The sequence below is a fragment of the Phaseolus vulgaris genome, chromosome 3 (genome assembly GCF_000499845.2).
Source record: "Phaseolus vulgaris cultivar G19833 chromosome 3, P. vulgaris v2.0, whole genome shotgun sequence".
Taxonomy (NCBI): domain Eukaryota; kingdom Viridiplantae; phylum Streptophyta; class Magnoliopsida; order Fabales; family Fabaceae; genus Phaseolus; species Phaseolus vulgaris.
In genome coordinates, this window is record NC_023757.2 from 52,431,995 (window position 1) to 52,446,766 (window position 14,772).

Sequence of the window (14,772 nt, forward strand, 5' to 3'; positions counted from 1 at the left end):
CTTTTCCATAATTATAAAATTTACCTATAAAAAATATATGTCTATAATATAAACTATCCATTGAAAATTCTGTATTAATTTTTCTCTCTTACAGTATTGTATTGTGAATTATTTTTTAACATTTTTAGTTGTAATTTTTGTAATTTTAACAGATAAATAAAACATGCAATCCTAAAATCCTCCTTTAAACCATTCTTTATAATATTTTATATTTTTTATATTTATAAGAAAGGCACAATTTTAAGTAAAATATAAAAGAAATTAAAATTATACTTAAATACATATTTTTGGCATTAAAAAAATAAAAAATAAATAAACTCGCATTTTTTAACATAATTTCAAAAAAATAATAATTAAAATGGTGCTTATAAGCACAGTTTTTCTCCTAATTAATTAAAAAACTAAAAAAATTGTTGCAAAATATGCTTCAAAGATAAGACTCTTCGGGGACATTTTTGTTTAAGGAAATTCTCTTGTATCTCCATTTCTTCTTTGTGCACCATCATATTTATTTTAAACAGTACCTTTTTTTTTTTTTAATAAGATGGAAAGTGTGGTGCATTCTTTTAATTTTTTAATAATAAGAAAAACTTTTAACTACAAGAGACTCACACCCTCAGGTAAATGCAGATTTATCTTATAAAGTAAATTAAAATAGGCAAATGATGGAACTTATTTATCAAACGTTGCGGTTAGAAAGGAGGTATGAAGGTACATGAGTGTTGAGATTATTTAAAAATGTGAGATTATGTTTCATTTAGAATTATTTAACAATTTTAAAATGGTTAAAACTGACTTTTTATAATTAATATGGAGTTACATGGAAAGAAAAATGTATGGAGGTGGATGAAACTATCTCTCAAAAGGTGCAACTAGAAGGAGTATGAAAGTGCATGAATGCTGAGATTATTTAAAAATGTGAAATTATATTTCATTTAAAATTATATTTAACAATTTTAAAAGGATTAAAATTGACTTTTTATAATTAATATACACGAAAAGAAAAAGGTATGAACCAAAGTATACTTCATTTTATTTATCCAAATAATATCATGTTTTATTGAGACTTTTGCTTCCTTTTCATTTGCAACATGCACTATATCATTGAAGTATAATTACATAAATACCCTCACAAGTTTATTTTAATCTCACAATATTCTAATTATAAGCTTCTCCAAGTTATAATTAGAACATTGGTAAAATTTATATACAAAGTGACGTCTCAATAACATCAATGTTATTGACATCCTTTGGAACCTTTTAGAGAGGTTTAATTTGAAAAGAAAATCACTCAAATATTTACATAAAAACTTTAGCTTATAAATGAATTCTCGGTTACCATCATAACTTTAAACCTAAGAAAAAATGGAAACTAAAAATTAATCTTAAAAATAAAAATAAATAGTTACTGTAGTAAATACTAAAAAAAAACAAGTCCTCCTTAGCATTATCCACAAATAATAAAAAGATTTCCTATCATCTTGCATCTCAACCAGTGTATACTATGTTTTGATATCATTCTTCACATTTTGGGACTTCTGTCAGTTAATAATAGTGAATTCACAGCCATGTTTCCATGTTTTGGCTTTGAAGTATTGTCGGGTGTAGTGTAAGACAAATGATTTGTGTTTGAAGTATTGGTTGGTATAATGTAAGACAAATTATTCTTAAACTCATTTTGGAGATTATTTATTTTGTACCTTCACAAGAAATTATTTGTTTGTTTCTAACTAGGTCACAAGAAACTCTCTACATATATGAAAGCATTTAAAAACAATGATCTGTTCTTTTTAGTTAGTTTCCTTGTTTCACTTCACAAACCAATTTACTTAAAAAAAATTAAAGATTTTTTTTGAAAATACGAATCAATCCCGTTCGGTGTTTTCCTGCACTTCACAAAAAACTGACTTAACACAACCTATGAAACGGGAATACTTGAAATCTCAAATAAAATCATTAAAAAATAAAATAAAATGATGTTTTTTCAAGCCTGTTTTGTGTTTTCCTGTATCCTACAAAATTGCTAATATATTACCTTCGGAATAACTTTAAATCTCAAACAAAAACCTGAAAGAAAATAAATAAAATGATGTTTGGTCAAGCTATACTATTATCATGTGAGGAATAAGATGTTTCCTCCACTTACATGAATGCGTCTCTTTAGGATCTATAAAGTCTACTTTCAAGTTTGTTTATATTTGCGGCTCCTGAAGACAGGTTGCCATAACTGCTTGCATATTTTAATGAATCTAATAAAGGTGATAAAAGAATTAACATCAGCATTCAGAGAGATTCTATGCAAGGGAGGAGGCTAATTGACTTTTTAGAAGATACAATCACTTCTTATGATCGGTAGTAATCCCATTAAAGGGATAGGTTGTTCAGGAAATTTGGTATTTGAAGCCTTTATTACATATGTATCTATACATTTCAATAAGATAGTGATCGAGATTTTCTAGATTCATACATACAAAGGCTTTTGTCGTTTTTTTAAAGCATATGTTGTGGTCCTCTACTACCATGAATCAGGAAAACTGATCATGTTGAATTGCTTTTCCAGTAAGACCATTGAATGACCTGTCACAATGCAAATTAACATCTGTTAGAGAATATCAGACTATGGCAAACTAACATCTGTTAGAGAACATCAGACTATGAATGTCCTAGATGATAAAATTCAATGCTAGAAATGTAAAACAGTAGAAACTTTCCTGTATCACTCATTTAAATCAGTTTTTAAATTTATCAGAGATTAATGACAACTATTGGCATCACTTTGCTTTTCTTTTCCTATAAATTGTAGCTTTGAGTGGACAACTTGAAATGAAATGTAATTACACAAGTTATTTGAATGACAGAAGAACAAAGTCCGTAGTGCACCACCTTTCAGTTGTGTCCAACCACCTCTTGTGTTATAACTTATATGACCTTAACAACAAATAAACGAAAATGAATAAAATAATGAGAAAATGAGTAAAGAAAAACACATACCTGGTGGAATTTTTCTTCTCTCAATTCTTGTACTTCATGGTTGCTTTTTCAAAACCAATGGTTGGAAATTGTTTAGCATACTCCTCAACATCATGGCGGAGTTTTGCTATCTCTGATTGAATGGAAGAAGATGACTGAATTGTGGCCAAGAAGTCCTTCAGTTTCGTTCCTGATTAGAAAAGTTCAACAGCAACCACATATTAGCTTAGTATGCACCTAACAAGCCAACAGAATGAGCTTAAAAAGCTTTATTTCAGCCGTGTCCAGATAAAGAAACAAACGCAAATTAAGGAAGCATAATGAAGATCTACGAACCTTGGCTCTCTGCTTTGACCTTCAAAGCCAACTTTACAGCTGCATCAAAAAACTCTGCTACCTTAACAAAATCCTCCTCAGCAAATCCTCTAGAGGTAAGAGCAGGGGTTCCTGAATTCCACAAAAGAGATCCTTTAAGTGACTGAAGACATGAAATAGTAATACAAACAACAAAGAGCTTGTACCCATCCTGATGCCACCAGGAACCATAGCAGACACATCTCCAGGAACAGTGTTTTTATTAGCTGCAATATGAACTGCTTCCAACACCTTCTCAACTCTGGAGCCATCGATACCCTGCACATTTAAAAAAAAATGGTCTATTTTACTGACCCCTAAGATTCAAATAAATTACTGCTTATTTTACCAAATTTCTCCATAATGAAACCACAAATGTAAGACTGAGGTCAGTTTTTATGACTATTGCACAAGCAAAGAGCAGTATAGAAGTGACGATTTCTCGTTCGGAGTCAATAAAGCTTAGAAGAAATGCCAAAGCAGAATACCATTACCTTATTTTTCAGATTCACTAAAACTAGATGATTGTCAGTTCCACCAGAAACAAGCTCATAGCCCCTCTCACCCAGAGCCTGAAACACATTATTATTTCAGTGTTATGTACAGGTTAATTTATTGGATATGAAAAGGCAATTTGTAACCACTTTGCGGATTAAGATAAAAAATAAGAAAGAAAAGGAGGATCTCTTTCATAAGGTACCTGTGCAAATTTTGAGCTGTTGCTGAGAACTTGCTCTTGATATGCTCTATATTCTGGAGTTGTAGCCTGCATTCACAACCACAAAGAGAAAGAGATATACACGATCATTAGATAAACATATGCAGAATACATACTAACATCCCACAATGTCAATTATTTTACTAAGTTAAAAAGAAGTTATGGCTCCAGAGAATCCGCTTTCCAAGTCGTTGCACGGGGAACCGTTTTTGGTTACTCTTTTAAAGCTACAAACAAATGTCCATTTTATGACTTATTCACCCCACCCATTTGACATATGTTGTAGTTTCTGTGGATTGCATAAAGTAACGAGAAAAATCTTACTATTTTTTTTTTCATTGGTAACTGTAAGTGGATACAAAAATATGAAGAAAAACAGACAGTGACACAGCCCTTCCATCTCAGTCTGTCACTATACTGGTAAGAGTAAAAATGCGACGTTCTCCACTTATTTACCTGCTTCAATGCAACAGCTAAACCAGTAATAGTGTGGTTGTGAGGGCCACCTTGCAGTCCAGGGAAAACAGCTTGGTTGATTTTGTCCTCATAGTCGTAGAGTACCTTCAAATTAAAAGAAGAATTACTGTTATGAATTTACATCAGTTCAAGTTGGAAACAATACAAACTATCCTATGGATGAAACTGAAATTTAAGACTATAGAAATCAAAATGAAAAAAAATGTCAAATTAAATTAGCCTAGGAATGTACCTCTTTTCCTTGTTTGTTAATTTCTTTAACTCCTTTCCTGAAGAATATCATAGCTCCTCTTGGTCCCCGAAGTGACTTGTGAGTTGTGGTAGTAACTACATCTGCATAATCAAAAGGTGATGGGATAACTCCAGCTGCAACCAATCCACTGATGTGAGCCATATCTGCCAATAATATAGCTTTCTGTTTATCGCAAACCTGTAACATGTTTCAAGAATTTAAGGTTGGGACTTCCATGCAATCTTTCCAAGTAAAAGATATAAAACATTATATAACATACAATCTATTTATAAAATCACTCAACACTATATACTTGTGCATGCATGTTACCTTGCGTATACGTGCGTAATCATACAGGCGTGCATAAGCACTGGCTCCAGCAACAATTAATTTTGGCCTGAAGAGTATAGCCGTTTTCTCCAACTGAATTTCAAGATTTTCACAAAACAAAATCCTTGAGATGGCATAAAAGGTGACACGAATATATCTATGAAATGTAACCAACAGTACCCCAACCATGAAGAAATATACCCTGCAACTATACCTGGTCATAGTCGATGTATCCTGTACTTTCGTCCAATCTATATGGCATTGTCTCAAAAAAAATGGAGACTGCAGATATCTTTTTGGTATCAGTCTGCATAGTAGTAGTAGCAATATTAGTTGTAAATGAAGACACTAAATGAATTGAGATTTGAGAGAACTTCCAGCATGAATTTAAAAATAATTAAGAGAGCTTGTCTGGAAAACGTAAACAATATATTTGATTCTTAAACGAAAGGTTGCCACAAGTCAACGGTTTACGCAATGACTCAAATAAAAATAAAAATAGTTAAATATTTAAAAAAAGTATTATATATGTATGGCTAGTTAATAAATTATGATGAAAAGATGGTGGAGGTTCAAACTTCAAAGTACCTGATATCCATGAGAAAGATGGCCTCCATGAGGGAGATCGAGTGCCATGATTCTCTCATGGGGTTTTAGCAATGCAGTGTAAACATGAAAGTTTGAGGGAGACCCAGACAGAGGCTGCACGTTCACTGCAATTTAAATGGGTTGAATCACATATCAGAAGACTTAAGCAAACACCTAATACTTTCAATGAATTCATTGAGCATCAAGAAAGCTCCTGGGTGATCATTTCAAAATTTAACCAGCAAAGCCCATGTTAAACTGCAACCTCTAGAAACCTAGTTTGAATTCAACCTTAGCATGTATAAAACAGTTCAGAGTTCCGTAGAAAAATTATTACCATGGCTCAAAAACAATAACAGGTCGCAACTAATAGACACATTCCCTTGCATGCTAATAACAAGAAAAGAAAAGTAGTGCATTCTGCTAAAGCCCAAAAAATAGAAAACAGGTTGTGCGGCTATCTTTTCGTCGTCTTTGTGAGTTTACCTCCCCATTTAGCGGGATCCAATCTAAACGCTTCAAGGGCACGCTTCTGGCACAGTGTTTCAGCCATGTCAATATACCTGAAGAGGAAAGATCCACAAGTTTTCAAATTTGCATTCGGTGTAGAATGAAATCCCAATTGCCAACAACTATATATACATTATTGTGCTCATGATGAGTTATCAAGTCGGGTTTGATTATTTCAAAACAAGTAAAGATATAATAAGTTATACTCCTGATAAGCAAATTAACTGTTAATCTTCTAAAAAAAATCATAATTTGTATATGAACAAGTCATTTCTCAGGGGCACTGGTCTCATGATAAAAGTTTTAAATTCGAGTAACGTGAATAAAGAAAATATGGTTAGAAACGGAAATCCCACTAAATAAAAAGTCAGTTCATTCAGATTTTTCAATAAAAACTAGTCATTAAGGAAATTAATGATAATATATATATAATAAAATTGTAAGAGAAAAAAACCATGTAAAGAAAAATAAATTTTAAAAGATTGACTATACACAATTAATTGAAATTGATAAAAAATCATAAAAATTATGGACTATACTCAGTTTCACTTACAAATTTTAAAGAGGATGTATAGTTGTTGCTAACACTCTTCTCTATTGTGCATGTGCACTGAATATAAATTATTTTGTCCTGACCTAAAATTTCTTGGTTTACTCTCTAGTTAGTCACTTCAGAGGAGCCTGATTATGAAATTTTGTAGATGCAAAAGTTGAGAGAGAGACATACTCATTTCCACCATAATATCTTGCACCGGGATACCCCTCACTGTATTTGTTGGTCATCACAGACCCAACCGCTTGCATGACAGACAGAGAAGTGAAATTTTCTGAGGGTATCAGTTCCAACCCCTTCAGAGTTCACCCAGAAATAAAAAAATAAAAAAGTCAAAATATACACTATACATCATAATCCATAACTTATAATGATACAAAAAAGTTTCAATCCTAAATTAACGAGGAAACACCACACACTCACACATGACCATAAAATAATTATATTCATACCTTCCATTGCCTAGCTTTCTCAAGCTCAATGATATTAGCAATCTCAGGATCAACAGCCTCCAGTGGAGCATTCAACTGCTTGGGCCACTGCAGAGTCGCATTTTTTTCTTCATGAAATAATGAAAATGGATACTTCTAGAAAGTGAAATCAGTTATATCTTAAAAATGGACTCACTGTAATTCCGGGTCGCTCCTTGTCGTAGACAGCTTCGTCAGGCAAAGAAGACTGCAAAAGCGTAAAAGAAGAAGGGTTGAGATTACGAGAAGCGATTAAGAGCAAGAAGAAGAGAGGGAGAGAGAGTGGACCTTGAAGTAGATGGAACCGGCATTGAAGAGAGAGCGCAGAGGCTTATCAGTTGAAGAGGAAAGCCTGCGAAGCGCCATTGCCATCGCCATTTTGCACACAGAGAGATACAGAGTGTGTGTGTTTGTGAAGATGAACTCGTTCGATGCCTTGTTATCCCAATCCGCTCTCAATCGGTTTTTCGCTTGGCGCCACGGCGAGGGACCCACCTTTCGCTATTTTTTAAAATAATAATAATATCGCATAAATATATTATATAAAAATATTACAAAATTGGAGAAATGAAAGAGGCTGTTGCATTAATGGCTAACATATATGACATTTAACGAGTGTTATTCTATTATAGTATTTAAAAATCATATTTATTTATGAATATTTATAATGAATGGCAATGTTTTAGACCATGACGTTAAACTTAAATTTTATTAATTATATATTTAGAATTAGTGTAGGATGAGGTAATATTCAGAAAAAAAAACATGAAAATTGAGATATTGGAAATAATATAGGCCTTGAAAGGCCAATCCAGAAGTAGGGTTTCTTGGCCACAAATTGATTGTTGGGACATGAATGAAAGGTGATAGGGTTATTCAAATGTTTGAAACAGATTTTGCCACTTGCCATCAATGTATTCAACTAAGATATGAACAAACTCTCATTTTTTATTAATGTAATAATTTTTTGATTAAAAGAGAAGCATTTGATTGTTTTTCATCACTTTCTAATATGACAATTAAAATATAATCACAAGGCAAAAAGTTAAGAAAGAAAAGCAAAAATAAAATAAAATATAAAACGCTAGAAGGAGGGCTTGAACCTCCGACCTTGTGGTTAACAGCCACACGCTCTAACCAACTGAGCTATTCCAGCTTTTGATTTATAAAAGCATTTAATATTTAAAATATGAAGGATTCTTATTTACTACATTTAAAACTTAATTCAGATATGAAAATAGAGACAAAAAAAAAAAAACAAAAAAACAATCAACTTGCCTACATCATTAACATCTACAATTATTCCAGCATATAAAAACATGTTTTCAGATTTTTTACACTTAGTTCCATTTAATGTTTTCTGCTTCTATACACTTGAGTACAAAACATTTGAGCTAGTAAAACGGGTTTATATTTCAAAGATGCAAATTTAGGATTAAGTTAAAGTTTCTTAAAATCTTAGCAAACACATTCTGATTTGTTGCATTTTAGTACTAGAATGCACTGATGTGGTAAATATGCATGGTAATTGAAGAGGGACGTGGCATTAGCAAGTTTAGTCCAAATGAACTTGTAAGGTGGCCACCACTTAATGAATCAATTAATAGTGATAAATAACATATAAGGATACACTAAATTATTAACATTTTTTAAATTATGGGATTATTTTTTGGTTTTGCTAATTTCATGCCAGCTAAAGTTGGTTTAATTCGTAAGAATTGGATTAATATCCTACGAGAGCTAGTTTGAATCTTGCTGCTAATGTGAAAATTTGGTGGTTGATAATGTGTTTAGGGTTTAGAATACTGTTTATTCCCCCATTTATCATAGGGGCACACAACTTTTTTTATTCCCCCATTTGAGTCTATGTTGTATATTTAAACCAATTATCCTCTCTCACTTATAAAATAACATCATCTGTTTTTTTTTATTATAACACAATATTGTTTTTTATTAATATTATTTTTTATTTTTATCTAAACTTCAATCATCCATATCTTTGCGGTATGAAAATGATTGAAATAAGTTTCATGTAAAATTGATTCAATTTGAGTTCTACTTCATTAACCTATTGAAATTGATTCAATTTGCGTTTCACTTCATTAATTCATTAAACAGAGTTATAGTAGATATCTGTATAACAACAACGAAATCTAAAAACAATTAATAATCATTTCACATGACTCATTTCAATCATTTTCGTACTATAAATATTTATAACCTAAAATTTCATACTACATATAGTTATGATATAAAATTTGAAGCACTAAAAACGAAAAATAATTTTGTATAAGAGATGACAAACATATTTAACACTTATTTTTATTTTATTTTACTTAATTGTCTTATTCTTAATATATTGAATGATTCTGGGTCTATGAATCTCTGTACATGTGCATCTTCCTCATCAGCATATAAGCTATGTCAATACTAATAACTAATATGATAATTTAACTTATTTTTTAGATCAACATTAACATAATTGTATAACTGAAACCTCACTATCATTCCTACATCCTTCCAAAATATCTCTTGGAAAGATAATAGTAAATAGATATTTAATTACTTGAGTTCTATATAAATTAAATGTAATTATTAACCATGTGTAACAATATACGTGCAGTAGCAGATCAAATTGTAGACAAGTTTGGCACTCCTTAAAACTGGGCAGAGGCACTTCTGATGAAACTGAATTTCATTCAAAATATGAATGATCTTATTGAGAATAAAGTGGAGAAAGGTAAGTTATTAGGAACTTAACAATAAGCAATAAGAAAAAGAGCATCGAGCATAAGGGAGAAATTCTAATAGAAGGCAGAAGTGAAGGTCCAAGAAAGAATGTTGTGAATTTCAACCAGTTGTCCCGTGGCACCGGAGAATCCAACCCTAACCCATTGTGGAAGAACAGTCCTCAAATCAATCACAAAGGAGAGACTAGTCTCATTCACACTGCTTCCAGGGTATCTTACAACCACGTCTAAACGTTTCTCCAGAGGCTCATAACTCACACTGGCATATGCAACAAGCGCGTTCCCTGCACTGTCAGTTTCCCATTTCTCCGTTGTGACGGAGGCAATGGAGTTAACATCAATGCCTACATGGGCAGAGGGAGGGTCCCAGGGGTTCCCACTGAAGGAGTCAAATTCCACAGCCACTATTTCATTCTGGTATACGTTTAGGGCAGACTCAGGGCTGAAAAGTCCAAGGAATCCACCACTTGAATTGCTTGGGATGTTCGAGTTGAACGGAGCCAGGAAGAAGGCAATGCCGTCTGCCAAGAGCCCAGGAGCGTTTGGCGCAACAACAAAGGAGAAGGTTGTGTTGAAGCCTGCCAGCTTCCCAGTTTTGGCATCCCAAAGGTGGATGGGTGCAGCAAAGGAGGCTCTGCCAGCGTTGTTGGGTGTGACAGGTGTCAGCTTTATCACCCCTTCTGAAACATGGGCATCACCTTCCAGGGTAATGCCATTTGTGTAAGACCCAAAACTGGAGAATGAGAAAGAAGCTGACTTCACGTTTTGGGTGAGTCCAAGGAAGGAAATGATGATAGTGAAAACAGATATTTGAGTTCTCGAGTTCATGGCCATGGCTGTGAAGTACTGTGATGATAGATTCATAAAATGATCCGCTTTATATAGAGGTTGCAGAGAAAGAGTAAGATCAAAAATGAAGAGAGAAAGAAAGGGCAAAAAAATTGATGAAAACGATTGAGGCAGGCCTGCGCCCACCGAATGTTCATTTTCATATTAAGAAGCCAAATGCTATGCATAGGACACATTAGACGGTGTTTGGAAAACTGAAGGTGATTACTACAATGTTATGCTCATATAATTTATATATTAAATCAATTAATTAAAAAAAATAAAATTAGTTCTACTAGTGTAATTTAAAATATGAATTTTACTGTTTACTTTTTGGAATTAAAATTACTAATTTCTTCTTAAAGCGGAAAAAATATTGTGCTGCTTATTGAACTAAATATAAAAATATTTGAAATCGAAATGAGGTCGGACTAATATTCTTTAATTTGTTATGGGATCAAATTACATCCCACAACCACAACCCATTTTAAGATTTATAAATAATAAAATTTTCACTCAACAAAATTCCACTCTATATTAACCTTTATTTGTATTAAATGATGTACTTTATTAACATTAATTTCAGTACTGATAATATAAATTCTGGCATAAAAAAATCTTATATCAGTCAAAGTATGCATTAGTATATACTACATCATATTATAGTAGTAAAGATTCACAATATCCACATTATTATAATTTACGTTAGTTTGACAAATTTTAGAAGAATGAGCAACATATGTCATTTATTGTTAGGAAACAATGTTTTTCCACAAAACATCCTAAGAATTAGCTACTATATATCTTTACAGCCTATTATGGTTTACAAATCGTTTTTAGTATATGTAAAAGGAACCATCAGGCTTAAGTGTGATGTGCTGGATGGAATTCTTTGACCGGGCATAGATTTTTTTTTTTTTTTATAATATAGGTTCTAGTATTTTATTATATTCTTTTATTATTGATAAAAAAAATTAACTTTGTAAAGTGTTGATATGTAATAAAAATTCTACAATTATTTATATAAGTATATATTCTTATTTTATTTTAAAAAGAATAGTTTATTTCAATTTAATATTTTTAGTATTAAAAAGTGTTTTGTTATTTGATTTAGAAAGATATCATTTAACTTTTTTTTTTATGATTACTCATATTTTTCGTAAAAAGAATGTGTGTTTTGATAAATTGACTAATTTATGGTTTATTTATAGATAATCATTTCATTGATATATTAGGTTTTCATCTAGTTTGTTCTTAAAATTATTTATAAATATGTATAATCTATCTATGTATCGTTCTTGTTAACATATGAGATTCCCCATATTTTTTTTCATGTGGTGACAAATGATTGTTGTTATTTGAGGTATCAATGTAACCAAGATATCAAGTTAGATAATGATGTTTAACATGAAAGTTTTTATAAAAAGAAATAACATATGTTCATATATTTTCTTTCTTTGGAGGAATTTCATTGTATATGGAAAACCGATTACAAGTTAAACTTTCATCAATTGAATGTTTATAAATATTTTTAGTATAAGTTAGTTAATTGAGTAAGTTTTAAGGATGTGTTCTGTAGTATTCCAAATAGTGTGAGCGTATGTATGAATTTTTGTTGTGATTTATTACAGAAAATGTAGTACCAAAACATATACGAAAATTAAGAAAGTAAAAACCACGATTATTGATTTATAACACCAAGGTTGGACTTATATAAGAAAAACACGAACACTGAAACAAAATCCATAAAACACTAACAATTCAGAATTCAAGAGAATGTCTTCAGAGGAGGTAGAGTTATAGCCCTCTGATCACAGATGATTATTGTCTTTAGAAGATGTGGGTCTCCCTAGATACGTGAAACGAAGCTCCAAGAGAGAATATCATGGGTCTCAACGCTATCACCAGTGGCAGCAGAGAACCCAATTCTCACCCATTCCGGCAGAACACCCCTGAGATCAATGGTTTTCGAGAACTGAACAACAGTGATGGGTTCAGTAGCATACGTAACACCCACACTCAACTCTTTGCTCTCTGAATTGTAGAGAATGCTAGCTCTTCCAATCGAACCTTGAGGAACTGAGTTAATAGGCCAATCTACGGTCTCAACAGATTCAAGAGAGTTGATGTCAAGACCAAGATGAGGAGCAATGGCAACAGGCTTCGGATCCCATTCGTTTCCGAAGCTGTCAAACTCAACGGCCACAATCTGGTTTTTGTAGGCGTTGAAAGCAGTTTTGGGACTGAAGAGTCCGAGGTATCCCCCAGATGAATTTCTGGGAATGCTGGGGTCAGCATCGAAGGGTAAGATGAAGAAGGAGAAGCCATCGGCGTGGATTTCTGAGCCGGCAGAATCAACGACAAAGGAGAACGTTGTTTCGAAGTCTGCAAGTTTCCCTGTGGTTTTGTCCCAGACACGGATTGGTGGAATGTAAACAGCACGACCAACACTGTGTTTGCGAATGATGGGAGTGCCGTATGGTCCACTGTCTCGTCTAGTCAATTGTATTGCACCGTCTAGGGCACGAGCATCGCCAAGGAAACCAATGTCGTACTCTGTTCCTGTCTCGAAATTCGAGAAGCTGAACGAAACTGAATCTGACTTGGCCAACACAAAACAGAAGCAAATCATGAGAAGGAGAAATGGAGTTTGTCTTTTAGCCATGATTCACACCTCAAATATCACTTGGAAACTTAGTTTATTGGTAGTTCTAGTTAGAGAAGTGTATGATGTGATGATATGGCAATGTTCTGCTTTATATAGAGAGAGAGTAAGATGAAAAATGAAGAGAGAAAGAAAGGGCAAAAAAGTTGATGAAAATGATGGGGGCAGGCCTGCGTCTACCAGATGTTCATAATCATATTAAGAAGCCAAATGACTTGCATAGGATACATTAGACGGTGTTTGGAAAAGTGAAGGTGATAAATACAATGCTATGTTGATATAATTTATATTAAACCATTTAATTAAAAAATTAAAATTAGTTCTACTAGTATAATTTAAATTTTAAAATATGAATTTACCTTTTACTTTTGGAATTAAAATTACTAATTTCTTCTTTTACCAGAGAATATATTGTGTTGCTAATTGAAGTAGATCTAAAAATATTAGAAATCGAAATGAGTCGGAATTTGAAAAATGATACTTTATCTCTTTATGAAATTGTATACAACTCTTGATTGTGACGTGTTTAAAAATAAATATATATAATAAAAAATAAGTTTGAAATTAAATGATATAAAAAATATTAAAATAATAGTATTAAGAGTTATAATATGAATGTATTATTACCTAATATTATTTTTACACTTTAATTTGTTTGTTGTGTGAAATTACATCCCACAACCACAAACCCATTTTAAGATTTATAAATAATAAATTTTTCACTCAACAAAATCCACTCTATATTTATATTAACCTTTATTTATATTAATTTTAATGTACTTTATTAATATTGATTTGAGTACTAGTATAAAGTCTTGCATAAAAAAAAATCTTATATCAGTCAAAATATGCGTTAGTATAATATATCATATTATAGTAGTAAAGATTCACAAGATCTACATTATAATTTACGTTAGTGTAAACATATATTTTTTAAAAATAAAAAAGATTAAATAGAACTTCTCAAAATTTTATGTAATTAAAAATAAAAAATTCAAAGTACTTTTTATATATTAATTCATGTATAAATTAATTTTATTTTATAGTAATGTGTGGTGAAAACATAAAGGTGAAAAATCCTAGGAATGCTTTATACGTATATCTCCAAAGATTTTATTACTTTTGACCCCTAGCGGTTGTCCTAAATATATGGCATTCTTGGATCACTACAAAAGCAAAAAGTCTTACATATTTATTTATTTATCATGAATAAATATTTACCCAAATGAGTAAAAAATTGTCTATAGCTAACGATGATAAAATCAAACTACAAGAAGATTATGTTTTGACAAATTCTTTATATATTTAAAAAAATAAAAGAATTTCT

The 14,772-nt window shown here is 31.7% G+C and overlaps 3 protein-coding genes and 1 non-coding gene across 4 annotated transcripts; all 4 read right to left on the reverse strand.

Moving 5' to 3' along the window:
• Positions 1-2,320: 2,320 nt before the first annotated feature.
• Positions 2,321-7,923, reverse strand: LOC137808695 (serine hydroxymethyltransferase, mitochondrial). The gene is made up of 16 exons (XM_068609951.1): positions 7,491-7,923; positions 7,360-7,410; positions 7,185-7,271; positions 6,907-7,028; positions 6,156-6,232; positions 5,670-5,794; positions 5,296-5,388; positions 5,082-5,174; positions 4,752-4,949; positions 4,499-4,603; positions 4,025-4,090; positions 3,819-3,896; positions 3,492-3,603; positions 3,307-3,417; positions 2,992-3,160; positions 2,321-2,577 (listed from the first exon to the last, which is right to left on the reverse strand). The coding sequence occupies exons 1-15, from the start codon at positions 7,578-7,580 to the stop codon at positions 3,012-3,014; spliced, it is 1,557 nt and encodes a 518-aa protein (XP_068466052.1). The 5' UTR covers positions 7,581-7,923; the 3' UTR covers positions 2,321-2,577; positions 2,992-3,011.
• Positions 7,924-8,284: 361 nt separating this feature from the next.
• On the reverse strand, positions 8,285-8,358 carry TRNAN-GUU (transfer RNA asparagine (anticodon GUU)). The gene has a single exon. It is a non-coding gene; the product is annotated as a tRNA-Asn (tRNA).
• A 1,648-nt stretch (positions 8,359-10,006) lies between these two features.
• LOC137805712 (lectin 7-like) lies at positions 10,007-10,786 on the reverse strand. The gene has a single exon (XM_068605647.1). The coding sequence runs from the start codon at positions 10,784-10,786 to the stop codon at positions 10,007-10,009; it is 780 nt and encodes a 259-aa protein (XP_068461748.1).
• Positions 10,787-12,629: 1,843 nt separating this feature from the next.
• On the reverse strand, positions 12,630-13,445 carry LOC137805713 (lectin 10-like). Its single transcript, XM_068605648.1, has one exon. The coding sequence runs from the start codon at positions 13,443-13,445 to the stop codon at positions 12,630-12,632; it is 816 nt and encodes a 271-aa protein (XP_068461749.1).
• Between the last annotated feature and the right edge of the window lie 1,327 nt (positions 13,446-14,772).

Bases quoted from the DNA above. Each gene is read 5' to 3' on its own strand.
- LOC137808695 (XM_068609951.1), bottom strand. From the start codon at position 7,580: ATGGCGATGGCAATGGCGCTTCGCAGGCTTTCCTCTTCAACTGATAAG. The intron at 6,233-6,906 runs GTATGTCTCTCT...TTTCCTCTTCAG, and splicing joins AGATATTATGGTGGAAATGA to GTATATTGACATGGCTGAAA. The intron at 3,897-4,024 runs GTACCTTATGAA...AATGTGTTTCAG, and splicing joins ACAGCTCAAAATTTGCACAG to GCTCTGGGTGAGAGGGGCTA.
- LOC137805712 (XM_068605647.1), bottom strand. From the start codon at position 10,786: ATGGCCATGAACTCGAGAACTCAAATATCTGTTTTCACTATCATCATT.
- LOC137805713 (XM_068605648.1), bottom strand. From the start codon at position 13,445: ATGGCTAAAAGACAAACTCCATTTCTCCTTCTCATGATTTGCTTCTGT.